Source organism: Martes martes (genome assembly GCF_963455335.1).
Source record: "Martes martes genome assembly, chromosome: 4".
In the NCBI taxonomy this organism is placed as follows: domain Eukaryota; kingdom Metazoa; phylum Chordata; class Mammalia; order Carnivora; family Mustelidae; genus Martes; species Martes martes.
In genome coordinates this window covers 138,687,264-138,714,311 of record NC_137891.1, presented here as the reverse complement: position 1 = coordinate 138,714,311, position 27,048 = coordinate 138,687,264, and the positions used below count along the sequence as shown (strand labels likewise).

At 43.0% G+C, this 27,048-nt stretch overlaps 1 protein-coding gene across 4 annotated transcripts in view; it reads left to right on the top strand.

The window, feature by feature from the left end:
• AK4 (adenylate kinase 4) overlaps positions 1 to 27,048 on the top strand; it is a 66,353-nt gene that overhangs the window by 15,058 nt on the left and 24,247 nt on the right. For 2 of the 4 annotated variants that reach the window (XM_080801539.1, XM_080801542.1), the window contains exon 3: positions 21,598 to 21,717. The exons of the other annotated variants lie outside the window; for them this stretch is intronic. In XM_080801539.1, coding sequence (XP_080657665.1) covers positions 21,598 to 21,717 — 120 coding nt within the window. The remainder of the gene's footprint in view (positions 1 to 21,597; positions 21,718 to 27,048) is intronic. 4 annotated transcript variants of the gene reach the window in all.

The window sequence follows — 27,048 nt, the reverse complement described above, 5'->3', positions numbered from 1 at the left end:
CGAGATCATGACCTGAGCCGAAGGCAGCGGCTTAACCCACTGAGCCACCCAGGCGCCCCGAGGTAGTGTTTGTCTTTAAGAGTGTGGGCTCTGAGCTATATAGCTGGCTGGGTTTGGAATCTGACTTGGCAACCCTTGCACCACAATCTTGGGCAAAGTAGCTAACCTTTTTGTGTTTACTCACTTATGAATGAGAGTAATGGTGCGGCTACCTCATGGGATTTCCTCGTGAGTATTAAGTTAATATGTGCTGGCAGAGCTGAGGCCATGGTGAGGTGAGTGCAGCATTGTCCTTGGGTGAAATTTTAAGAGGGTTCCCAGAAAACTCAGTAAGTGAGAGAAGTGGGGTTGTTTGATGCACTAAAAGGAACAAAATGCAACATATTAAAAGATAAAGACCAGACCTGACAGATTGAGGCAGGACTGAAATGCGTGAGAGTGAGTTGTATAAATGAGTTGGATCGATTTTCATTGTGGATTTTTTTTTTTGCACTAGTTTTGATACTTTAAAATATGGCACTAAAATATTAGTTATCTTGATTCCTGGAGTTCGGCTTTTTGTTGCCCTCTTCTGTTGTTTTTCCTGAAGTTTTTCCTGAAGTTTTCCTGAAGTTTTTCCTGAAGTTTTTCCTGAAGCCTCTGATCCTAGTTGGCCAGTGTGTGGTGTTTGTTACTAGTGGTTGATTGCAGTGATGTTAATTTTGTAGAGGAAATGCATTTAAGAGCCTTGTGGAAGGATTCCCCCTCTCCCCCTTGACTGTTCTGTTAGGTTGTCTCAGGGCCAGTCCAGATCTAAAACAGACCAGTCAAGGTCAGTTTTAGATTTTGAATGTCATGTTATGAACACTGCTGGAGCTCAAACCCTGGAGAATAAAAAATGCATGCACTTAGCTTATGTCTAGAGGAATGCAGCCAAGCCAAACAGCCCTGAAACATTGCATTTCCTTCAGGGCCAGGATCGGGAAAGACAGCCACAGATGGTTGGCTGAGCCGGAGCTGGAACTGCTGTTGGGCGGCGTGAGATGTTCGAAGTGGCAGAAACCAGGAACCCATTGCGGGGTGGGAAGTGGTGTTTCTAGAAGTTAAATTAAGATGATAGAATCTTTCTGTAATTCTGGTTCTGCTCTAGTTTGTCTTTGGTTATACAGACCCGATACAAACATGTTTTGGAAATCTGTTTCATGGTTACTGGCCAGTGAAAGGCAAAAAAAAAAAGTTGGAGGATCCATTTTTAAAGCTTTGTTCTTGACTGTTGAAGTGTTACACAAGGCAAGGCAGCTGTCTGTTAGGACATGATCCCTATTAAGGTGCCTGATTGCTTGCCTGCTTGCTTGCTTTCCTTTCTTCCTACCTTCCTTCCTTCCTTTTGTCTTTTTTCTTTTTGATACAGATTCATCCCATGTTGCTTTTTTACACAAAGTAGAAGGAGTTGCTCTTAAAAGGTCACATGAACTGGATCTTGCTGATATTTTGCATAAAATCTGTGGAGCTAAATAATAGCACTATAGCGGTTACCATGGACTTTAGATTTAAATTTGCCTGAAGATATTTTATCATTTTGTTTTGAGATTGCAAAGAAGTGGAATCCAGTGATACACTTAAGAAGTGGAATGAGTTTAAAACCCAACTTTCTGGGGCTGGGGCGCCTGGGTGGCTCAGTGGGTTAAAGCCTCTGCCTTCTGCTTGGGTCATGATCCCAGAGTCCTGGGATCAAGCCCGCATCTGGCTCTCGGCTGAGCGGGGTGCCTACCCCCCCCCACCCCCCGCTTGCATCTCTGCCTACTTGTGATCTCTGTCTGTCAAATAAATAAATAAAATCTTTTTAAAAAACCCCAAAACCAACTTTGTTTCGTTGGCTACCACCTGACTTTGATGCCTTGCTGTGAAGCTGCTCTGCTGCATGAGTCTGATCATTTTTAGAGACTCGCGGTATCTTCTGGCTTTTGCGTTGGGAAGAAAAAAAAAAGAGTTGGAAAATTCTTGTCTCAGAAGAATGTATGTCACCTTTGTACCAATTTTTAGAGAACAGCTGTGGCAGCTGCTTTGTTGTCCTCCTTTCATTTGGCAGGTGGAGAAAGTGGCAAAGTTTTAAAGTGAGTTCTAAAATTAGTGTGTCTGGTGGAGCATTCAGTTTCATGTATATACTGCTTGGAATAACATTGTGAGCGGATGCAGAGACTTGACAGTAAACTTAGGGGATGAAACCAAGTGGCCGGTACCTTGGTGGCCGTTGGGTTTATAAGCCAAACATCCTCAGATGTCTAGGAACTTACACTTGGAATAGAGACAGCTGCGGCAGTCAGTCATCGTGAGCTGACAGGGATCCTTGGTTTAATGGGCGGAGTTTAATGTTTCCGGTCCGGTGATTGACCTGCGCGGGCTGGCAGGGGTCTGAGGGTCCTTGGCTTTGCGCAGGATGGAAATCAAACATGGAAGTGAGAGCAGAGTTTATTGAAGATCTAGAGAGAGGGCAGGTACGGATAGAGCATTGGGGAGACTCCAACAGGAGAGAGAGTTTTGTCTTTGCTGGGCCTGGGGGTTTTATTGAGGGCTGCGGTCTGGTGTGTGTGCCCTCGCAGGCATCCAGGAACTGGTCTCCATCAGTCACTTATGTCCTGAGCGCCGGGGGTCTTGGTGTCAGGGTGTCTGGAGTCAGTGCTCTTAGAGAACCTTCTTGACAGCCCCTTAGACTTTATCTGTCGTGCTGGGAAGATTCCAAAGAAATCGTTAACTCCTTGACCTTTACAAGGAGGACATACGTTATCAGTACGGTAAGCTTGTTTAGGGAGAGGGTGCAGGTCCCAGCAGGAACAGAAGCAGGAGAATGAGCAGATTCCTTCATGAGGTACCTTCAGGCTCTCTGTCTCATGACCAGCTCGTACTTGGATTAGTTAGGCCCAAGGTGAAATGCAATGTCTTCTTCTCTTCCTCCTCACTGTTTCTTTTCTGCTTCTGGGCCAGCTTGCATTTCGTTGTAAAGCGATTTGTCAACCGCAAATCCTGGTTGTTGGTGTTGAGTCATGATGTGTGGCGTGGGAGTGACTGCACTGCATGGGACAGGCGTTCTTTCTCGTGGGCGTGATCTGTAACTCTGGGGAATGGTCTGTGGTGCTTGACGGGTCCTCCAGTATTATCCATTGAATCAGAAAGACCTGGACCCTCACCACCTACGTGGTGGGCACACAGCGGTCTACTCCACCATTTACAGTGCCGCCCACTCCCTTACAACCTCTTTCTCAGATGTCATGCTTCTCTAGGGGTCTTCACTTCTGCTTTTCAGTCTTGTAAGGGCCACCCTTTTTCTGCATTCCTTCGTCCGCTATTGGCCACTACCTGTATTTTCTTCTCCCAAAAGACCCCTCATATGAGATGGTCGTATTGAGTTTTGGGCATGATGTTTGGAGTCAGGCACAAGCAACATCTTGATAGGGCGTGTTGGACGCCACTATCCTAAAACCTCTCAGCCATTCTTCACACACAGCCCCTAGTTCTGCCTGCCCATCCCCTAGTTCAGAGTTAATGTGTTACTTTCTTGCTCTTTTCCTTTTTGGAGAATTTGCTTGCTCTGTCTATCTCTCCATCTATCTATCTCCCAGCTTTCAGTCCTCCAATACCTGTTACTTTCTTATCCAGAACAGTGTACCTCTTCACCATCAACTCCCAAAATCAATCCTAGTCCCACCTTTGTTGAGCTACAAACTCATTATTAACTTGTTTTCCCTGAACAAAGACCTGGGAGAAAGCATGCTTTTAAAAGTTAGTGTTTATATATTTTTTAAAATCCGATTTAAGTTTTAGATGAAGTTTATTCCTACTGTCATAGCTATAAGAAAGCAAGTGGTATTACTAAGACTTTAGTTTCCCTTTGCCTGGGACAGGCTCCAAAGAGTCAGGGTTTATTATTTTTTCTTGCCGTATTTTACTTTGATTTCTTTTCTTTTCTTTTTTTTTTTTTGTTAAGATTTTATTTATTTGACAGAGATCACAAGTAGGCAGAGAGGCAGGCAGAGAGAGAGGGAGGAAGGGAAGCCGGCTCCCCACTGAGCAGAGAGCCTGATGAGGGGCTTGATCTCAGGACCCTGAGATCCTGACCCGAGCTGAAGGCAGAGGATTTAACCCACTGAGCCACCCAGGTGTCCCGCTTTCTTTTCTTTTTAAAAAAATCCCATCTTTATTTATTTACTTATTCAGCTTAAAACTATTGAAGGAATCCTTTGCACCTTGTGGCTTAGTTTAAGTCACTCAGCTGAACAAGACCTGCCCTTGAGGTGGTCTCCTTCAGAAGGGGAGGGCAGGTGGTTGAACAGAGGATTCAAGGGTGGGAGGAATTGGAAGAGATCAATGGCATGAGGAAGTGGAAGTAGGCTTGGCGGGCGTGGGAAGCTGCGCGTTTACTGGACCTTCGGTTGAGTGTGGGCTCTGATCCCACTTCCCTGGGATGCCAGCCGGCACGTGGCTCAGTCACTTTGTAGATCCATTTCTTCAGCTGCAAATCGAGAATAATAATGGTACAGCCTCTGAATGTGGTAAGAATTAAATGAGGTAATGCATATATGGGATTAGAATAAGGTTTGGTCCAATATTTAATTTTTTTTAATGTGCCCCTTAGGTGATGGGGTGGCTCAGTGACTTAAGCATGTGCCTTTGGCTCAGGTCATGATCCCATGGTCCTGGGACTGATCACCTTGTTGGGCTCCTTGCTCAGTGGGGACCTACTTCTCCCTCTCTCTTCTGCCTTCTGCTCCCACCTGCTTGTGCTCTCTCTTTCTCTCCATCAAATAAATAAAATATAAGGAAAAAAAATGTGCCTCACGATAGCGTTGATATGTTTCTAGACCCAAGATGGAACCACTTGTGCCCACTGTGCTATGTCAGCAAACTGAAACTTAGAGAATTTTTGTGCCTCTGTAACTGCTCCATGTGACCAGAAAAGCAGTGTATTTTGTCAGCCAGTATCCAAAGAGGCCAGGCCCACTCTGGGCCTTCTCACCTGAAAGAAGGTTGACTCTGTGGCCCCACCCAGTCAGATAGTTTCCTTTTTCTTTCTTGTTTTTATCCTATAAAACCTCCCTACGGGGGCGCTTGGGTGGCTCAGTGAGTTAAAGCCTCTGCCTTCAGCTCAGGTCATGATCCCAGGGTGCTGGGATCGAGCCCCATAGCGGGCTCTCTGCTTGGCGGGGAGCCTCCTTCCTCTTCTCTCTCTGCCTGCCTCTCTGCCTACTTGTGATCTCTGTCTGTCAGATAAATAAATAAAATCTTTAAAACAAACAAAAAAACAAAAAAAAACTTTCCTACCTTCTGCCTCATTTTGTAGTTCTCTGAAAGGAGACTGTCCAGTTCATGTAGTGTTAAATGAAACTTGTTTGTATAACCTAAGTCGTTCTCTTTAATCCTTTTTTCTTTAACAAAAAGTTTTTTTAGTTTAAGCTTGCAATTGAGAATATACATACCAATACATAAAACTGACACACCCATTCAAAAATTTACAGTATTCTCCCTTTTTGTGTAACAAAACACTTCTGTGCATATAATACTTTTTTGGTTTCAAGAAAGCAAAATGGTGGTCTTGACAGCAGTTTGCTCGGCTCTCTTCCAGCACTTCATAGGTGTTAAGTGACGTGCTTCTGGTATTATTTTCCTGTTAACACTCTAGTTAGTTTGTCGGTCATTGATTTTATTCAAATTCCAGTTAGCTAACATACAGTGGTTTCAGGTGTACAATGTAGTGATTGAACACTTCCATACAAGTGTGCTCCTTAATCCCCATCACCTACTTCTCCCGTTCTCCTGCCCACCTCCCCTCTGGTAACTGTCAGTTTGTTCTCTAGAGTGAAGAATCTGTTTCTAGGTTTGTCTCTCTCTTTTTTTCCATTTTGCTCATTTGTTTTGTTTTTTAAATAACACATATGAGTGAAATCACATGGTAATTAGTTTTTCTCTGACTTATTTCACTTAGCATAATACTAACTCCATCCAAGCTGTTGTAAATGGCAAGATTTCCTTCTTTTTTACAGCTGAGTAATATTCCATTGACTGGCTGACTTCACTTAGCATAATACTCACTAACTCCATCCAAGTTGTAAATGGCAAGATTTCTTCCCTTTTTACAGCTGAGTAATATTCCATTGCACACTTGCACGTTTGTGCATGTATGGTATATATAGAGAGAGACACCATATTTTCTTTTTTATTTTGATACCCTGTGTTCTTTATCCCTTCATCCATTGCTGGACACTTAGATTGTTTCCATATTTTGGCTATTGTAGAGAATGCTACAGTGAACGTGGACGTGCAGATACCTTTTTAAGTTAGCATTTTCATTTTCTTCAGATAAACACCCAGAAGTGATATTGCTGGATTATGTGGTAATTCGACTTTGAATTTCTTGAGGAACCTGCATACTGGTTTTCACAGGCGCTGCGCTCTGGTATTACCTGCCATTCGTCTTGCTGGGTGTCATAGGGTGATTGCCTGTCGGCCTGCTCCGCGGACCTTACGCCCCCGCCGGGAGCCGTGTCCTACTAGAGCGTTAGGAGCTATTTGCCCCGCTCCCCTTTCCGCCTGCGGGACTGTCTGCTGGAGGATGGCCAGCGGGGCTCATCTTGGGTATTTGGCTGTAGTTCTCCACCAGAGCATTGCCAGCAAGCCCTGAGATAGAAGTGGGGTGGAGGGTGGAGGGTGGAGGGTGGGGGAGAGGGAGAGAGGGAAGGAGGGAAGACGCCCTCTCGGCCAGCAGTAGTAGCCACGCACCCTGTGGGAGCAGATGGCAGCCGAGGAGATGGCAGCTTCCCCCACGCTGGTCCGCTGCCAGGATCCCGCACACACGCAGCCAGCGAGGTGCCTGGCACGGCCAGATCCACACTCCGGGCCTCGGGCAAGACGAAGGAATTCCTTTTTCTGTTGCTTTAAAAGTGAAATTCCTCCCTGTCCTCTGAAAGCGCAGAGTAATGGAGTCGTGCCGCGGTCCCAGGGGAGGCGGCGAGTCTGAAGGACGGTCCCGCTCCTCAGGCTGCAAGTGCCCGGTGTGCTGGCCACCGAGGCCCACTGGCAGAACAGGAGCCTGAGACATGAAACGCTGTGGCTCTAAAACTCATTTAGGATTTTGGCACACCTCTCAGATGACTTGCCTTTTCCCATGTGTTCCCTTGGCCAGCTTCTGTTGCTTCCATCCTGATCTGCTTATATAAGGCAGCATGTGGTACTGGGCCAGATGTTCATGGTATGTTTATAAATGCATGTGTTCCCCTTCGGGGCCAAAAAAATGCTCCTGACATAAGACATCCAAAATTTTTTGGCTTCTAAGACTCCCAGTATCTTTTTCTTTCATGATCTATTTAAATTCTTAAAATGAGGTTACTGCACTGTTTTGTTCTTTGAATCCGTGTGCAGTGTCAAATAATAATTGATCTGCCGGTGTGGGCAGAAAGCTTCAGGATAAAGAATCCGCTGGACTTCCCTTGTACTTAGATATTGGATCACCTGCTCTTCCAGTAATGCAAACCCCTCCCCAATGCAGAATCTTGGCTTTTGTCCATACATATTTTTAATCTCGGCTATTATAGCAACACACCCCCTGGACCCAGGGGGTACAAAATGAGACTGAGTGAATGTACAGATGCTGCCTGACCAGAGAGAAAAGAGCAGAGAGGCCAAGCAAAGCACTGGCCCTTATTTGCAGGAGGTCTGGCAGGCCAGGTGTGAGGGAGCACCAAGGTGGTGTAGGCCTGGGGTCTGGTCGGACCGCACCCCTCATATCTAGAATGGGTGTGGAGACCCATATGGGGACTGCCCCTGAAAGCAGGGAGCTGCTCCTTAGTTTCTGAGGTCCGTCTCCTCAGCTCCAGTGGAATCTTGGTGGTTGGAAGCAGACTGGTGTGATTCAACACATACTGGGCAAGCTGGATCCCCTGGCTCCCACACGTGGCCGCAAAACCAGGTGAAGAAAATTGAAATTCCACCTCGGAGATGACAGAGCTGGCAGGGCCCCTCCATGCAGGTGAGGATACCCGAGGCCATGATGTGTGAGGCACGTTGATGTGTTCTGTTCTGTGGACAGTGACTTAGAAGCAGAGCTCCAAGAGCCAAGAGGCCTGATTTTCAGCCTGCTGGTAATTCCTTTGAATCATCTTGGCTCTCTGCCTCATTATGGAGCCATTCTGATGTGTTTAAAAGGGTATCATCCCATGATAAAAATGCAGATAGCAAGAATAAATCAACTGTATGATCTCACATATATGTGGACTATACAAGCAAACAAAACAAAATGATCCTGAGCTCATAGACGCAGAGAACAAATCGGCCGGCGGGTGCCAGATGTGGGGATGGGGAGGGAGGTGCAAAATGGGTGAATGCAATCAGAAGGTCCAAGTTTCCAGTTATAAAATAATTAAGTCATGGAGGTATATTGTTCAACGTGTTGATTATAGTTATTAATACTGTATTGCATATTTGAAACTTGCTAACAGAATAGATCTTAAAAGTTACCATCAGGATGGGGCGCCTGGGTGGCTCAGTGGGTTAAAGCCTCTGCCTTCGGCTCAGGTCATGATCCCAGGGTCCTGGGATCGAGCCCCGAATCGGGCTCTCTGCTCAGCGGGGAGCCTGCTTCCCTTCCACTCTCTCTGCCTGCCTCTCTGCCTACCTGTGATCTCTGTCAAATTAAAAAAAAAAAAAAAAATCTAAAAAAAATAAAAAAGTTAACATCAGGAGAAGAAAAGTTTGTAACTCTGTCTAGTGACAGAAGTTAACTAGACTTACTGTGGTAATCATTCCCTAATATCTACAGATATCTGGTTATTTTGTTTTACTCCTGAAACTAATACGTTATATGTCAGTTTTAACCTCAATAAAAAAAAATCACATTACAGGTTTTTTCATTTCTAATCTCATAATTAGTGGTAAAGAAGTGCATATTTATACTTTACATAGATTTGAGTTCAAATCTAGGGTATAAGAAAGATCTTTTTGCTATGAACCTTCTTTTGACTTAGAGAGTGATTGATTATATAGATCACAGATTGAAATAATGTTAGCTGCAATTTGCTGTGGTTGACACCAATAATAATTGTCCCCAGGGTGAGGTAGATACTGGACCCTAAGGCCAAATAGCAAAGGTCAGGCTTTGAAGATCAGCGCTTCATGTAAAGTCACTGCTCCTCAGGAGAGACACGTGGTCAGCAACTTGATCCCCTGGAGGGGGAGTTCTTCATCCAGAGGAGTAAAGGACAAACAGGATGAAAGTCTTCCTTTATGGTTTCAAAGTTTTGTATTATTTTATATAAAATGAAGTATAAAGCTATCTTTGTTACCGTCTTTGGAAATAGTTTACAATCTTTAATGTTTTGTGATTTATCAAGAAGGTTTTTAGGTAAAGCATTATCTTTGTCACACAGACACCCAGAAGAAGATTCAGCTCAAAAAGAGGGAGAGCAGATTTTTGGCAATCTAGCCTAGTATAACCTCTCACTTGGGATAACATCCATGTATATACCTGTTAGTGTGAAAAGAAGTTCTTCTCTTCACGTCAAACTTTCTGCCTCTTCTGTTAGAGAATATTTTGGAATCTTAATCTCAGAAATCTGTAAGAGTTGACTCATACACATTTTGTGGGTGTTTAAGAATGTCAGATAGCTTTAGGAGGAGCAAACATGCACTTGTAGGAACAGATCCGTTCTTGTTCAGAGGTCAGGCTTGGGATCCAAGTACAACCTGTGCTAAGGATCTTTCTGCACCAACTTGAATAGACTGAAGCAGGAAGTGTGAAAACCACTGGCCAAAGGGATGAAATGTCCATTTATATAGTTAAATCAGGTAACAATGTTTTGCTTAATTTAGTAATTTATTTTATGTAATTATTCAATGCCAAAGAATTAAGATAACATTTAAGGGAAACATTGCTGCCTGTAATTCTTCCTGTGTGATCGAACAGGTTTTTCTGAGTCTTAATGCCTTGAAGTCATGACTGTGGTTACTAGGATTATACAGTATAATACATGTAAGGTAAGGCAGGGGGGTTAATGAGGTGAAAGTTCATCTAATAATCTGTAGGATGTTGGAGACAGGAGGATGAGAGTTTAAAGATGGGATAGTTTTACATCTCAAGTTAAGTGGTATTTATTGATGGTTAAAATAAGATGGTCTCTAGCCTCAAAGGCATTATAACCTGGTGTGAAGGATTTGTAAACAACCCCAGTTAAGAAGAAGAGTGAACTGTAGGTAGAAATATAACCACATCTGGCCGTGCGGACTGTGATGTGCATGGGTATGGAGCACAGACCCTATCTTAGAGTTTGGAAGTGGCAGTGCCAAGATTTGAACCTAGGCAGTCTGGCTCTGAAGTGTAAGCTCTTGACCATTACATGAGGTTCAGACATTTCTTCATAGCTACCAATCACAAGTGTTAGGGAGTGATTAAAAACCATGTCTTTTTGTACTGAAGGAAAAGAAAGCCTGGCTTTGAACAAGGCCATTTGAAGGGTGGACACCAGCCATCTGAAATGAGTCATTTGAGTTAGGTGCCAAAATGCCTTTCTTCCATGATTTCTGCCTTTAAAGGACTTTGATCTCTGTTCGCAGTGATTTTTTTGTAAAGCTTACTTTCTTACTAAAAGATTCATCAAAGTGATATGAACGATAAGTCGTTTATCAAATGAAAATTTTCTTCATTTTGTGACAAGTTTGGTGCCAAAGTGTTCTTTTGAGTGGGGGTTGGGGGGATAGAGAACCTGTAGTTTGCAGAATCCTAGAACTGAAGCTCATTTCTGATCATGCCTTTAGGGTGTGTGTGTGGGGGTGTGTGTGTGTGTTGGCATTCTCGGTGACAAAACTTTTGGAGAGGGGATGATACTGGAAGTGGGCAGTGGTTTCCACTGGTTTTAGGTAGTGTTATGAGGAAATCAAGCTCTGTTACAGGGGCCTTTCACTCAGCATTTCTAGCTTGAACAATGAGAAATACATTGAGTAGTTACTTGTTTCTGGCGCCTTAGCCAGGCATCTTGGGAATTTGCTGCTTCATGAACATTTGTCCAGCTCTGTATCCAGTTTGCCCTCACATTATGGGCAGTCAGAACAAAAAGAGGGTGTGCAGTGTGTATATGTTCCAAAGGATAACAGTTGTGTCTCTACCACTCATCCTGAGGGATAAGAACACCCCCCAGATGTCCTTTCTCCATTACTCCCAACTGCTATCCTGTATCTCATTGTTATTATTCTCTTGCTTCACTGTATGTTTTTTTATTTTTGCCCTATATGTATGTATCCCTTAGCAGTACTTTGAAGAATACACAAGTTTAATTTTGTGAGTTTTTGACTTTTATAAAAATGGACAGATTCTTTAGGCAAAAAGACATAAGATTAAACTTTATTTTTATTTCTGGTTGTGCCAGTGAAAGATAGGACACCATTCCTAAACCTTGACTTTGTTTTTAAATAGGCCAGTTTGTCAACAGTTTGATGCCTGGCCAAGCCATTAGGAGCATACTAGGGGATGCCTGCTGATGTTCCATTGTTTCCCTGACATGTGGGGAGATGTGCTATAGTGTGGCACAGAGCATAGTTGCTTCGTAAATATTTTTGAGCTAATGGCTGACTTAGAATAGCGAGATCAGTGAACTTCACTTACGATAACTTGCATGTAGTTGTTTTTGATACCTCTTTGTGCATCTGAACTGAATGTGTAGGTCCTCACTGGAAAAGATACATTCCAGTGAAGGGTTTGTACCTAGATCTGATTGTTCTGTGAGGAATAGCTACCTCTGTTGCAAGAGATTCCGTTAGCCCTGGCCCTCTGGGCATTGAATGGAGTTGAAATGACCAATCAGTCTTAAGTGCGTGTTGAGTGTCTGTTTTGAATAGGTGCCGCAGAAACACTGGTGTACCAGATGGATGCCATTACCTGTTGTATGGTGGAGAAGACTGGAGAGATAAATGAAATATGAACCTGATGAGTGCTACAGAGTGGGAGAACAGGAGCGTGTGTGTGTTTATGGGGGGAGGGCTAATGTCATTTTGGGAAGTTGAAGAGGGAAGAGAGACCTGGGGCTGGAGAGTAGAGATGGAGTGGGGTGGAGCACATGGGTGAAGGGAGAAAGGCTACCAGGCTATAGAGGTAGGCACCGGTCAGGTCTCAGAAGGACTTAGAAGCCACCAAATGGGCAGTAGTAGGTCGAACCCCACTGATGCCTGTTAAGAAGGATTGCAACATGATCAGCTGCGCAAGTTGGTCCCCTCTGGCTGCACGGTGGGAAACGGTGGCATGAGGTTGTGGGATATGGGGGGAAAGTAGTGTTAGGTGGGAGCTACTGATTATTAAATTCTGTCTTTTGATGAAAGCCTAGCCTTAAAGGGAAATAAGATCAGTTTGAGATTTATACCAGAGGCAAAGTGACATTTGGAATTTCAGTAACCAGGGGCACCTGGGTGACTCAGTGGGTTAAAGCCTCTACCTTCGGCTCAGGTCATGATCTAAGGGTCCTGGACTGTCTGCTCAGCAGGGAGCCTGCTTCCCCCTCTCTCTCTCTGCCTGCCCCTCTGCCTACCTGTGATCTCTGTCTGTCAAATAAATAAATAAAATCTTAAAAAAAAAAAAAAGAATTTCAGTAACCTTATTATGAGCCCTCTCTTTATAAGCTGTTTATCTTCCAAGGTTAATGTGGAGTCCTGTGGTTAAATCTCTTCCTTCTATCTCCATCTCTGCATGTATCGTGGATTGCTAAGAACAGAGTGCTCTGGCTATTTCAAATGGTTCGGTTCCCCTCCCGTGGAAGCTTGAGGGGATTTTCTCCACTATTTATTACTGCGGGATCCTGGTGGAGCTGCTGGATGTAAATCTCACAATATTGTGGGGGCCCCTCAGGTTTTCCTGCCTAGCACTGGTTCCCGAGGTAGCTTCCATTTGTGGGTCTCTGCTCAGGTAATATGCGACTCATGTATTTGCTTGTCTGTCCCTCTAATCTGGGGGGCAGTAGTTTGCCTTGTGTCCTCCCTTTTCTTCATCCAAGAAGAGTGGTTTGTTCTTCAGTCTATTCAATTTTTTCTTCCTCTGAGGACAGAGTGGCTGTTCCCAAGCTCCTTACATGCACTCCAGCACACACACTTGTTAAATAATGATTTCTCCATGACTCTTCCACTTCTCTCCTAATCAGTAAGCTTCGTGAAGTTATTGTTATATCTGTATCTGTAGTGCCTCACGTGGTGCCTGCCGTGTAGTGGATGCACAGAAAATTTTGGTTGATGAGTAGTGTGTTCCTGAGGAGGAGGAGAATCTTGGCTTGTGATTCTGAGTGATTGGAGTGACTGGGGTGGACTTGGGGTAAACTGGGGGGTCTCTTAATAGGATGCTGGCAGGCTCATTGCACAGCTGATTGGATGTCTTTGGCACCAAACACACATGATATAATTGTCCTTGTGTTGGCACTTTATGGGATGGTTATTGAAAAAGTTCATGCTAAAGAGAGAGAAGACATATTCAAATGAAATTAAAAAGACCTCATTTGCTTTTGCTTAAAGTATTAATAGCACTTGAGGTATGGTCCCATAAGACTTCATTCCAGTGGTGGATTTTATTGGACTAAAGTTGATTCTCTTGAAATTTTAATCCTTGTCTTTGTTAAAACAAACCTCTTTGTCTCCAGTGTCCAGAACTAGGGGGGGTCTTACTGGCTTTCTGCAGTTCTGGGCTAGTATTTTCAGGGATAACGTTTCAGCGTTCAGTGGTGAATTAGCTGGCAGATTCCGCGTTTGAACAGCTTCATTTAGTTTGTGATCCATCATCCATTTCTGTTTCATAATTTCATACATTTGTATGGATCATTACTGGCAAAGTCAGAGGCTATATAACTTGTGATAACTGTTGTTTAATTTTTCTGCCCAACAGAGTGAAATTCTATAAAATTTGGCTGTTGAAAGTTTTCAGCGTGCTCACACCCATTCCCAGTGTTGAGGCTCTAAGCTCCTGTCAGGTTGGACCAGGGCCTGCCACACAGTAGATATTTAATCAGTATCCGCTGAATGAATGCGGAGTGGATTCAGGGAGTATGTGAACTACAAAACCAACCAGACCTCCTGTTCTCCAGTTAACCCCCTCAGGGAACAGTGGACCGTTTTTCTTCCTCTTACATGACAGTAATCTGTTTTTCCCATGTTGAATTTGTGTTTGGAGGTCATTCAGTTTCTGGAATGTTTAAGCTGGCTGTCCTGAGTGTTTTAAGAGGCTAATGAATGGATTTTGTACTACCTAAGTATCTGTGTGTGTGTATGTGTGTGTGTGTGTGTGTTCGTTCTTGTGGATTTTCTAAAGAAATGTCATTTGCCAAACTGGCTCTCCTAGTTCTTGAGAAAAAAGATACTTTCTTTATCACCAGTCTTAATTCATAATATGAGTCTAACATCCCTCCCATTGAGCAGCTGACAATGTTTTGTTATGTTTACTGTCCTGAATACAATAATCTATATGAGTCAGTTGATGTGAGTGTGGCAAACTTTAATGTGAAAGAAATGAGGGCAATAAAAATAACTTTTCTGTATTCTGGAAGCATAAAATTTAGAGAGATGACTGACCTAACAGTAGTCTTAAATTCTGTATTATCATAAATTTTTAAGCTTGGTATTATCTTAAATACACAACTTAATAGTGAGCCTTAAATTCTGCCAGTTTGTATATTATCTGATCTAGTTAGAAATTGAAAATATAGGGTAACCTGGGGAGCTCAGTCGGTTAAGCATCTGCCTTCAGCTCAGGTCATGATCTCTGGGTCTTGGGATCGAGCCCCGCATCAGGCTTCCCACTCAGCACAGAGTCTGCTTGTCCCTCTGCTTTGTACCCCGCCCCTCGCTCTCTCTTTCTCAAATAAATAAAAATCTTGAAATTGAAAATATATATTTCTTAAAGTTACCAAGATTATCTTACTTTAATTTATATTCAGTAGTAGTTGAATGAAATAGGTTAAGGTGCCCAAAATTTATATTGTTGCAAAATAGGTGGAATGTTGATTTTTCTAATATATTTAATATAGAAGATGATAATATGTATCTATACATATATACATAATTTTGTAATATATACCATCTTGTAATCTGATGCTTTGTCTTTTCCTTTCTGAGGAAAATTCTTCCAAATGTGGCCTTAATTACTCGTATTCTATTCAGTTTTACAAACACATGATGGATTTTCTTTTTGGTTGTTATGAAGCCTAAAAAACTCAAAGCTGTTGGCCTGTTTTTGGCACTCTCAATGTATTGTTTATTTTTGAAACGTCCTGGTGGTTTTTGACTTAGTGTGTGTGCACACTAAGGATTCAGAAGCTCTGTAAGACTATGTATGTCCACAGCCTTTCTTTGGAATACTGCTTGACAAATTGGAGTGGGTATGTGTGTTATCCAAACATGCTAGCATTAGCATTTCACCATACTGCTTTCTCTTCCAAGCAAACTGAACAAGGGCAGATGAAGGTCCTGGTTTTTGGATGGGGGCCCCTGTCTTCCGACCAGTGCCTTATCTAGTTAGCTGTTGTAGTGAGGTCGTCATTCAGATGCAGGTACACCGTTAGGTCGGTTTTGCTCTGGCTTTTGACCTTTCTAGGTTTTCATTCAGATGGGGATTAAGGGGTGGGGTAGAAATTTGACTTTGTATCAGATTAGATGAAGTCCTGCTCCAGAGAATTCCACAGTTGCCAAAAATAGTTGGAACAGTATTTTGCACTTAGCGCTTTCTCTTACTTAGTAAATTGGATTCAGATGACCCTGGAAGACTTCCACGGACTTATTTTAAACTTGTGTTTGTTGGGTTAACTCAAGGTGATGTGGGTAGGCTGGGTCTGAGGGCCCAAGGGGGGTCCTGCCAGAGCAGCCAAGAGGGTCTTGGACTTTGTGCAGCAGAGAAACCAAAGGGGAGCTGGTAGGAAGTGAGAGCAGAGTTTACAGAGGATATAGAGAGTGTCTGGGAGACTCCGAAAGGAAAAAGAGAATGAGTCTCCTCTTTGCTTGGGGTCTCGGGTTTCTATTGAGGATGGTGGTCTTGTGTACTTGTCCTCTCAGGCATCTGGGACCTGGATGAAACAAAGGATGAGTGCTTAGGTGTCCTCTGTAAGTCACTTTTTCCCTGGAGCCAGGAGTCTTGGTGTCAAGGGGTCTAGAGTCAGGGATATTGGAAAACCTTTGTGACAGTCCTGTCCAGTCTGCCCAGTCACTCTAGTAGATGTTATGTTACCTGCTGGACGACTCCAGAGAAGTAATTAACTCCCCGACCTTTACAAGGAGCACATACCTTAAGACCTGTGTAAGGCAGGGGTCTCTTGGAGATCCTAGGAAGAATAGAGGTAGCAAAAAAGCAGTCCTTTCTAGGGTCCCTTCAGTTTCCCTGTCTCAAAGGTATTCTCTCAAGGGGCAGAATGCTGTCGAATGCTTTAGTGTGGTCCTTCTGCTTTAGTGTGTTCCCTTGTCTCCTGCTTGGATTATTGTCATAGGCTCCTTTGCTTTCACCATGCCAGCCCAGTCCAGATGTCACACCGTTGTAGGCATGTCACCTGTGTCCTGACGTAAGGACTTGCATTTAGTTTAATGCTCTGCTTTTGCCACTTAGAGATTTTAAATGTTTTAACAGGGAGGCTCCATATTTTCATTTTGCACTGGGCCCTGTAGATGAAGTAGCTGGTTTGGGCTGTGGGACTGGCATTTCTAAAACTGTGTACTAGAAAAAAAAAACCTTTCAGAGTCTGTACTCCTTATCCTGCCTGTCTAGCTCTCTCTCTCTCTCTCTCTCTCTCTCCTGCTATGATCAAGTCCCTCCAGGTCCACCAGGCAGCCCCTTACTTCTGCGTCACTGGCTCCTAGTGTTTCCTTCTCCTCATTTCCCCTACTCGACCTGGTTCATCTCTGTACATAGTTTAAAATACTGATGAAATAAGACTGAACTGTGAAACCTGATGTGGCCATCTCAAGTAATACAGAATCATATCTTGTCTCCTGTCTCCCTTGAAAAAGTTGATACCTAGCAAAGTAGAGGCATATTTGATCTTGGGATCACGTTTCTGTAATAGATGTACAGAAAGATGGGATTGATTTGTGTGTGTGTTGGGGGGGGTTACCCATCAACTTCAAAGCGTTTGCTCATTCATTCATTCATGCAACAAATTGTGATGAAGTATCTCATACATACCAGACTACATACTAAGTACTGAGTATATGGCATTGAATAGAGTATTTCATTTTTTCTAAATGAGCTGCTAATATTCTGGTTGGGAGAGATAGAATTTAAAAATACATCAATCTATAATAGGTAAGATGTGGAGTTCTAGAAAATGGTGCAAAGTAGGATAAGAGACTAGAGGATGGTAGGGGAATGTGTTTGTCCCTGTGCTGTTTACATAGGGTGCAAGGCCTGTTTGAGGTGATGCTTAATCAGAGATCTGAATGGAAGTGTGAGGTCTTGTTCGATGTGAAATTCTGGGGGAAGGATTTGAAAAGTCCCTAAGTGAGCACATACTTGTGATCATCCAAAAACTAGCAGGAGGCTGGTGTGGCTGGAGTAGAATGGGCAGTGGAGAGAGAAGTAGGAGGTGGGGTCAGTGAATGAGGGCCTGATTACACATGGCCCTGTAGATCAAGGCGAGGACTTGGGCTTATACTCCCAACGAGAGGGGAAGCCACTGGAGGATTTCAGTTGGTTTGCATTTTAAAAGGCTCACTGTAGGGGGCGCCTGGCTGACACAATTGGTGGAGTATCCAAGTTTTGATCTCAGGGTTGTCAGTTCCAGCCCCACACTGGGTGTAGAGATTACTATAAAATAATAATTAAAAAAATTTTTTTTAAAGTCTCACTCTAGCTGTTCTATTTATGCAAAAGATCCATTTCAGATGCTACTGAGAAGTGAACCAAGCTAAGAATTGAGAATTGACTGTTCAAGTCATATGATTCTTTTGGTTGACTTATATGCAAAAGACCGCAAAAGCAGTCTTTTAATTTATTTTGTAGCAGGTCGAGGATTGCTGTAAGTAAAGGACCTACTTTGATCTTAGCTATGAGATCCTTTGTCTATTGAATCTTTGGCCAGTTGTCTGTTCTTCACTAAAGTGTTCTTCACTATGTAAAGGACACTATGTGTCCTCGCTTTGGAATATAACTCACTGCTTCGTTCTTTGAGCTCTGATTTTTCTTTTTTTAAATTTTTAAAAATTTATGTGTTTATTTTTAGATTTTATTTATTTATTTGACATAGAGAGAGAGTACAAGTAGAGGGAGAAGGAGGAGCAGACTCTCCACTGAGCAGGGAGCCGGATGTGGGGCTCGATCCCAGTACTCTGGGAACATGGCCTGAGCTGAAGGTAGACACTTAACCGACCGAGCCACCCAGGCACCCTTTTTTATTTTTTATTCCTTAAAGATTTTTTTTATTTGCTTTGACAGAGAGTGAGTGAGAGGGAGAGAGAATCTGAAGCAATCTCTGCACTGAGCACAGAGACCAATGCAGGGCTCCATCCCACAGCCATGAGATCCTGATCTGAGCTGAAACCAAGAGTCAGACACTCAACCATCTGAGCCCCCCAGGCGCTCCTGAGCTCTGATTTTGAGTAAGCTGTGCCCTCCTGTTAACCACCATGGCCATCTGGGGCCATTGTTGACCTTTCTCTCCTCGCAGTGACCTCGTGTGCTCTGCCGCCCTCCTCAGAGTTGGCGTGTTTGTTCCCAGCAGTGACTGTTGCACTTTTATGTTTTAGTCTTTGTCTTGGAAGTGACAGATGCTGGAGAAATGTACTGGCAGGAACTTCCCGTTCAGTTAGAAGGGAGAAGTCAAGAAAACCAACACAACTGGTGTTTGCTCTAAGGTGACATCTGAGGGTGGTAGTGTTACTGCCGGAGGCAAGAAATACCAGGGCATGAGCGTGGTAGGAAGGGAAAGGACGATTTGGGCCATGGTAAGTTTGAGGTGTCAGAGGGAGTACGTATGGAGCCCTCTAGCAGACGTGGAGAGGCATGAGGGGCACCGTTGGCATACTGTTTTGCATTAGACTCCTCAGTCCAGATGCATCCCACTATCATAAATCCTCATCGGAAGGGACCTTAAACATTCACATAGCCTCATCATCCCCAACCAGTTTTCAGAATCCCTCCACAATATCCCCTCTGAGGCTGTCTTTGAATCTCCATTCAGGCATTTCTTAGACAACCTTTTCTGTCCATTTATAATCCCCATAACTAGTCCTGATGAAAGCCCCAGGGATTGAGTGAGGTAATGACTTTTCAGGTGTCAGGTGTTAGGTATGAGCAAATTGTTGTCGTGTCCTTCTGAGTCTTTTCCAAATAAGATGTTTCCTGCTCTTTCACTGTCTCCTCATGGGATGTTTGGAGCCAGTTCACTTGGTCTGTCACCCTGGAAGATATATATTTTTTGATTAAAATCTGTCTTAAAGTTTGGCAGGTGGGACTAGGAGCCGAGCTCTGGGGCTAGCCTGCCCATTGCAGAATAGGACAGCACCAGACTTGCTAGTTCCTCCAAGCATACGGTCTCACAGTGATTTTTCAGATACAAAGCATACATACCATACAGGTATAGCCAAGAGAAAAAGCATATGTTCACACAAAAACCTGCACATGAACATTTGTTGTAGCACTAGTAATATTAGCCAAAGGTGGGAATAGTGCCACTGCCCATTAAACAAAATATGGTATATCTGTACAATGGAACAATAATGTCCTTGAAAACATTATGCTAAGTGAAGGAAACCAGGCACACAATACCACATATTTTATGATTCCATTTATATGAAATGTGCAGAATAGGCAAATCTGTAAAGGCAGAAAGTAGATTAGTTGCTGCTGCGGGGCTAGATAGAGGGAGGGGGAAATGGGGAGTGCTTGCTAATGGGTACAGGGTTTCTTTCTGGGGTGATAAAAAATGTTCTGAAATTAGGTAGTGGTGATGGTTGCACATTGAAAATGTATTAAAAATCACCGAGTTGTAACTTTAAGGCAGTGAGTGTTATGGTGTGTGAATTGTATCTCAATAAAGCTGTCATGAAAAAGATGGGTATTACTTCCTATCTGAAGGTGAAGATCTTATGAAGATTTAAGGCAAAAACACATACAAAGTGCTTAAAGCCCAGTGCCTGGTATAGCAGCTTACCTAGTATGCTGAGGTAGTATGTTACGTGGTTAATGATTGTTACTGTTAATCTTAATGAAAGTAACACTGTTTAAATATCAGTAGGGGAAAACTTTTATTCACTGCTCTTCTTGTACGATATTACCTATAACCCAGTATAGAGTCAATAAATAGTTGTTGAATGGATGTTTGTTCATAGGCATGTTTAGCCACATTCCCGGATGTGGTTGTCTCTTGGCTGTTGTTTCCTTCAGCATTCCTGAATCAGCATCATTGGATCTGACTTTGAGCTACTTGTCCCGTAGTAGTAATCCAGTGCTATGGAGCTCTTCACAGCCCATGTTTCAGTGTTGAAGTTGGAGTTAGGGGTATAGACTCAGCCTGGGGAAGGAAAGATTCTACCTTAAATTCACGGTGAAGGTGGGGACAGAGTGATTTTTGAGCTTTTTTCCAGTAACATAATTCTGCTTTATGTCTACAAGAACATAACTGGCCTGTCAAGAATGTGGTTCTTAGTGGTTCATTCTCCTCTCCAGTTCTCTGGAGAGTAAAGGACTTCATCTTGGTTTATTTTTTATTTTTATTTTTTTTAAAGATTTTATTTATATATTTGACAGACAGAGATCACAAGTAGGAAGAGAGAGAGGAGGAAGCAGGCTCCCTGCTGAGCAGAGAGCCTGATGTGGGGCTTGATCCCGGGACCCCAGGATCATGACTTGAGCCGAAGGCAGAGGCTTTAACCTGCTGAGCCACCCAGGCGCCCCAGGACTTCATCTTGGTTTAAAAAAAAAAAAAAAAATCAGTTCCTAGAAATTTAACAGATTTAAACTGATAATTTGTTCTGCTGAACCAACTCATGATTTCCACATACAGGAAATGGTTATTTTAAAATAAGATAGAAGCATTTTTTTCCTAATTTTTAAAAATTCATATCCTTTTATGAACTTGGCACTCCACTAATAATAATGAGTTGCTTTTACAACTGTGTCAGCAAGGTGCCATTTATTTATATTGAGGTTCATGAAAAGAAGTAAACCTGCTTGTTACCCAGCATTCTTTCTAGAAGACCAGTGGGAATGTTTTCTTTTGGTCCCTAAGGAAGGGTTGTGCTTCCCACCGTTCCTTTAGTCTTCTGTAAACCATGGACCATGTCATGGATCACATTTCCTTGTTGTCTGAGACTGTTGGGGGCTCCGTGTCCACTTTGGGGCTCTCCTCTGGGAAGGTACCAGGACTTCTAGACTCCAGCTTTTGTTTCCTGCTTATATCTTCTCTGCTTCATTATGCTCTTTTGTCTGTGTGTATCTTCAAAAACCACTTTTATAATCCTTTGGGAGACAGATGGGAGACAGGGCTGCTATTATTGAAACTAGTATTTTAAAAATTACCTCCAGAGCTTCTACCTATAACTTTCCCGGCATTCTCACAGGGAAGAATGGGAGAGGAGGCAAAACTATCAGAAAGGAGTCCATAAGCTTTTTTTTTTTTTTTTTTTTGCTAGAAGTTGGTGATATGGCAAAGCAGTCCATAGAGAAGGGTCTTTTGGTTCCCGATCATGTGATCACACGCCTCATGATGTCGGAGCTGGAGAGTAGACGCGGCCAGCACTGGCTACTAGACGGTGAGTTGAGCCTGCGGGTAAGCTGGACCTTTGCGGATAGCGGCTTACGCACACTCCCTTAACTTCTTAAGGGAGTGCTGCAAAATACTTTTTCTTCTCAACTTGCAGTCACTTACTTAAGCATCTTCCAATTTGGCGACATGCTAGAATCCCACTGTGGTGTAGCTGTTGTGCTTCTGTGTCTCCACACCGCCATCCCTAGAGCCACTGACCGGAAGCAAACCATATACGGAATTTCTGTCATTGTTCCAGTTTCGATGGTGCTGGTTGTTTCTGTCACTAAGTTGTCATAAGTATAACTCATCTTAAATCCAAGGTTCCCATGTTCGAAATAGGCCACACAAATTAAAACCACGAGTTACCATTTTTTATTCGTCAGGTTAACAGAGATAGAAGATTTGAAAGTCTTTTATTGAGTGTGTAGGAAATAAATACTTTGAGAGTATATAATGGGCAACCATTGGAGGGCAGTTGAGCAGTCTTTGTACTTCTTGACTCAGCAGTTCCGTACCGTCTTTCTTCCTAAAAATGTATCATCAGAGTTGTGTATTTTCAACATTATTTGTAAACAGCAAGACACTGGTAGCAACCTAAGTATCCATCATAGGGATGCCTCAAACGTTGGTATGTCCATTAACCAAATAATGCATACCTCTTCATGGGCATGGATAGACTTGTAAGGTGCTGTCACTGTGAAGACGGCTAGCTGCAGGAGAGTGTATGTCATGTATTCTGTTTACGTAAACACAGGAGGATGGTATATTATTGTATACACGGAGAAATGCATGCATAAGCAATCTTTGAAAGGATATAAAAAATACCTGATACATCCTTTGATACTGTTTGATTTTTTTAAAAACAATAATACCTGGACCTGATTCAAAGACTCGGTTTAGTGGTTCCTAAACTTTTTAGGCGTGTGGGCCCCTAGATGACAGCTGTGATATTTCCCCTAGGAGAGGCGTGCAGACATTCACACATAACATATTGCACAGTTTTATTCTTCATGAAGCTGAAATTAAGAATCTTCTACTTTAAGTTTGCCCATTATTAAAGGAGGAAAAAAATGGATTGGATGGATTATTTGTCTTGTTCTTAAATAGCAAGATTCCTTGATATAATGAAAATAGAAATTTGATGAACATCCTATTTCCTGGGAGCACAGAATGGCAGATAATGAGATTTATCTGTAAGAATCTTCTTTCCATTGCAGAGCGGTTGTTTTTAGTTCCCACAAGGCACTCAATCCTATCTTAATTTGGTGAAACTAAAGCTTCAGCAAGTTGGGTCAGGTGAAACCTTGGTGTTGGCCAGCCCCAGGGAAGCCAGAGGCATTGTCCTACAGTTAAACTGATTGCCTCTGTTTCTCTTAAAGTCTGGAGCCATGAACGTTCAAAATGACTAAAATGGTAGGGGGTAGGTTCTTTATTCTGTATCAATGTTTCTTAAAGTATGTAGTGTGCAGTGTTAGTAATTTCTAGATAAGAAAACAGACCTTGTGTCAAGTTCAATATTAAAAATGGCTAGCGTTTATTGAGTATTTGCTGTGTGCAGGCATTGTTCTGAACATCTGATATTTATTGTTTATTCAGTCCCTACAATAACCATATGAAGTATATACCATTAATCCCCTTTCATAGATGAGAAAACAGAGGCTTTAGGTAACTGCCCAAAGATAGTAAGTGTCAAAGTTAGACAGTTTTCTTTAGCTAACTGTAAAGTGACAGTGCTGTTTAGCTCTTCACAGAGGGAGACATCATGAGGCATCTTCGGCATTGATTTGATCTTAGGATCCTCCGCCTTATTCCCAATACCCACTGAGAGCCTGCAGGATTTGTGCTGTGGAGCGTTCTTTGTGAAAAGTGTTTTTTAACATAGATTCCTCACTTTGTAGGTATTCTGAAAAGTTGACTATAACGTGGATCGTATCTTTCTGTAATTCGAATTTATTTTTTTTTAAAGATTTTATTTATTTATTTGACAGAGAGCGATCACAAGTAGGCAGAGAGGCAGGCAGAGAGAGGGTTGGAAGCAGGCTCCCCACTGAGCACGGAGCGTGATGCGGGGCTCAATCCCAGGACCCTGAGACCATGACCTGAGCCGAAGGCAGATGCTTAACCCACTGAGCCACCCAGGTGCCCCTAGAATTTGGATTTAGAAGTTTGAAACTTTGTTCTCATGGAACTAGAGGGAACCGGAAGAGAAAAGCTATTATGGCCTATGGAGGGTATGCTCTTAGTCGTTAGGCAGTAATGAATGAAGCTCCTGTGCCGTGTCAGAAACTGTTAGGTGCTTTTGATACAATATTGATACATTGCTAGGACACTGTCCCCATTCCTCAAGGGGCTTCTATCAGGTCTGTAAAATAGTAGTTACTGATAGCATAATGGAAGCATATATATGTGGTACCCTGCAGACACAGAGAAGGAAATTCTATTCTAGCAGTGGGGGGAGGGATTGGAACAACTTTATGGAAGAGGAGAAGGAGTAGAGGTTCCACAGGTTGATGGATGGGGTTGGAAGGCAGATACTCTCTGCCGAGGGGCAGGTGGACTGGGGAAGAGAAGGATTACATAGCTTAGTATTTTCCTGGGCCTGTAAGCAGAGGCTGGCAGGGTTGAGAAGTCCCTAAGCGGATGGTGTTTGATTCCGTACAAAGATACTAGAACTGGAAACTGTTGAAACTTCGAGAAGTTGTTGAGAGTTGATGAGATTTGTGTTTCAGAAAGACTGTTCTGTTAGCCTAGAGGAGGGAGTATGTGTTGGGATAGGGAGGAGCTGGAGACTAGAAGCCAAGTAAGAGACTTTTGGAATATTTGGACCAAGGGGAAGTTGAAAGCCTGGATTTGAGAGATGGCAGTGGGATGGAAAGGAGAGAATGGATTGAAGGGGAAGAACTGACAGGAGCTCTAATGATTGAGGTTAGCTGCTGCAGCCCTGGTGTTTTCTTTTATTGCTTTGTGATCTTTGAGCTTTTTGTGTCTCTCATTCTTTTTTTTTTTTGTAAGATTTTATTTATTTATTAGAGAGATCACAAGTAGGCAGAGAGGCAGGCAGAGAGAGGGAGAGGGGAGCAGGCTCCCTGCTGAGCAGAGAGCCCGATGCGGGGCTCGATCCCAGGACCCTGAGATCATGACCTGAGCCGAAGACAGGCTTTAACCCACTGAGCCACCCAGGTGCCCCTTTTTTGTGTGTCTTTCTTGGCTGTCAGCATCTTCCCTGCGCTTCTCTAGGCCGAGTTAAATTCTCTAGGTGCTACACGTGGACTCCCACAAGGTAGTCCTACAATACTCATTCTGTAGGGACCTGCCAGGATGCGTGAGCCTTGATGCTGCCACCTCTTGACTGGTTTAAATTCTTTCATTGTGAAGCAGGGAAACTGCGTAAACTGAAAAATCTGTTTTAAAAAAGGATCATCTCTGTGAAACTTCTTTGGCAAGGTGGTTAGTGTCTCATCACCATGAACCCCAGCTGGGTGGCAGACTGCCCGCTTGAGTCCCATCTCTGCCATTTACTGCCAGTCGGTGACCTTGGGCAAATTCTCTTACCTCGGTGGGCATGTCATTCCTCATTCTCTAACCAGCATTAGGAAAGGGTCTATAAGGATGACGTAAGTGAATACAACATCATGTCCTTAGAAGAATGCTTGCCATAAAATAAGAGCTCTATAAACAGGATGTTTTGTTGTTATTATTTGTTCCACTTGATATACAGGTCCTGAATTTTTTTTTTTTTTTTTTTTTTGGTAACTACATGAAGTCTCAAGTTCAGAAATAGTTTAAAAAAATATTGTGTGTGTGTGAAGTTGGAAGTCAGTGTCAGTTATGGAATGCTCCCTGTGCTCTGCTTTTGCTGTAACTTTTCTTCTCAGGGAGAAGAAGTGAAGTTCCTTTACATCACAGACCTGTTTTTAGCGAAGTGCGTCAGTATCCTTGCTGATTTCGTTTGTATCTTTCTCCTTGAGGACCCATCTGGTCACTTTTTTCAGTTGTGATTTTCCTTTAAAGCTCTGGAATAAATCCACTTGGCAAAGTGAGGAGTGTTAGGAATGCCTCGTTCTGTGTTCAGCCTTCAACTCCTTATGTTACAGGCCACATGCTCCACGGAGGACGTGCCTGTTGAGTGTGCTAAAGGTGATTGAATGTGAAAAGGTCACGAAAGGAATTCTGGATGACAGATGACTCATCATCTTGGTCCATATGTCTGTAGAGAGGCATCTGCAAATGGTGGGTGGAAACAAATAGAGTGCATGCAAGCCAAGGGAAAGCCGGAGGGTGGGGTGGGTGGATGGGGTGGCTGAGTGCTCTGTGGCTTGGTCAGCTATGCCCTTGCTAAAAATAGTTCCACACTACCTTACCTTTACAGTGTACCTTCCATCTGGGGAAGGAGCACTGCTTTATGTGTCAATACATACATATACACACACACACACACACACACACACGGGTATGTATGTGTGTGTGTGTATGGTTTTTTCTCCTTTTGTTCCTCTTTCTTCCCCTCTTTTATTTTTTTAATAATTTTTAATTTTTTTAATTTCTCTTCAGTTACCAGAATTCATTGTTTATGCACCACACCCAGTGCTTCATGCAATACGTGCCCTCCACGATACCCACTACCAGGCTCACCCAACCCCCCCAACCTCCTACCCCTTCAAAACCCTCAGATTGTTTTTCAGAGTCCATAGTCTCTCATGGTTCATCTCCCCCTCCGATTTCCCCCAACTCCCTTCTCCTCTCCATCTCCCCATGTCCTCCATGTTATTTCTTACGCTCCACAAATAAGTGAAACCATATGATAATTGACTCTCTCTACTTGACTTATTTCACTCAGCATAATCTCTTCCAGGCCCGTCCATGTTGATACAAAAGTTGAGTATTCATCCTTTCTGATGGAGGCATAATAGTCTACAGTGTATATGGACCACATCTTCCTTATCCATTCTTCCGTTGAAGGGCATCTTGGTTCTTTCCACAGTTTGGCAACCGTGGCCATTGCTGCTATGAACATTTCTCCCCCTCTTTCTTTAATTTCCTTGGAAGTTTAATGTGTGAGAAGAGTTTTAAAAAATAGTTTTCTTTAATTTTTAAGACAAATATTCTACTAGAGGAATGGAATGTGCTGTAAGCCTTCTAATTTTATTATAAAACCGTGGTTTTTGGTTTTGGGGTTTTTTTTTAAGTCTCATATAAAGAGAGTATTTACTGCTTACTAGGTGATCTTGAGGTGAAATCATAGGTAGAAAACAGTAACCATCTCTTTAAAACAAATATAAATTCTTCACTTTTTAAAAAAAGGACTGGCAGCTGGGTGGGGCCAGTGGGTAGAGGT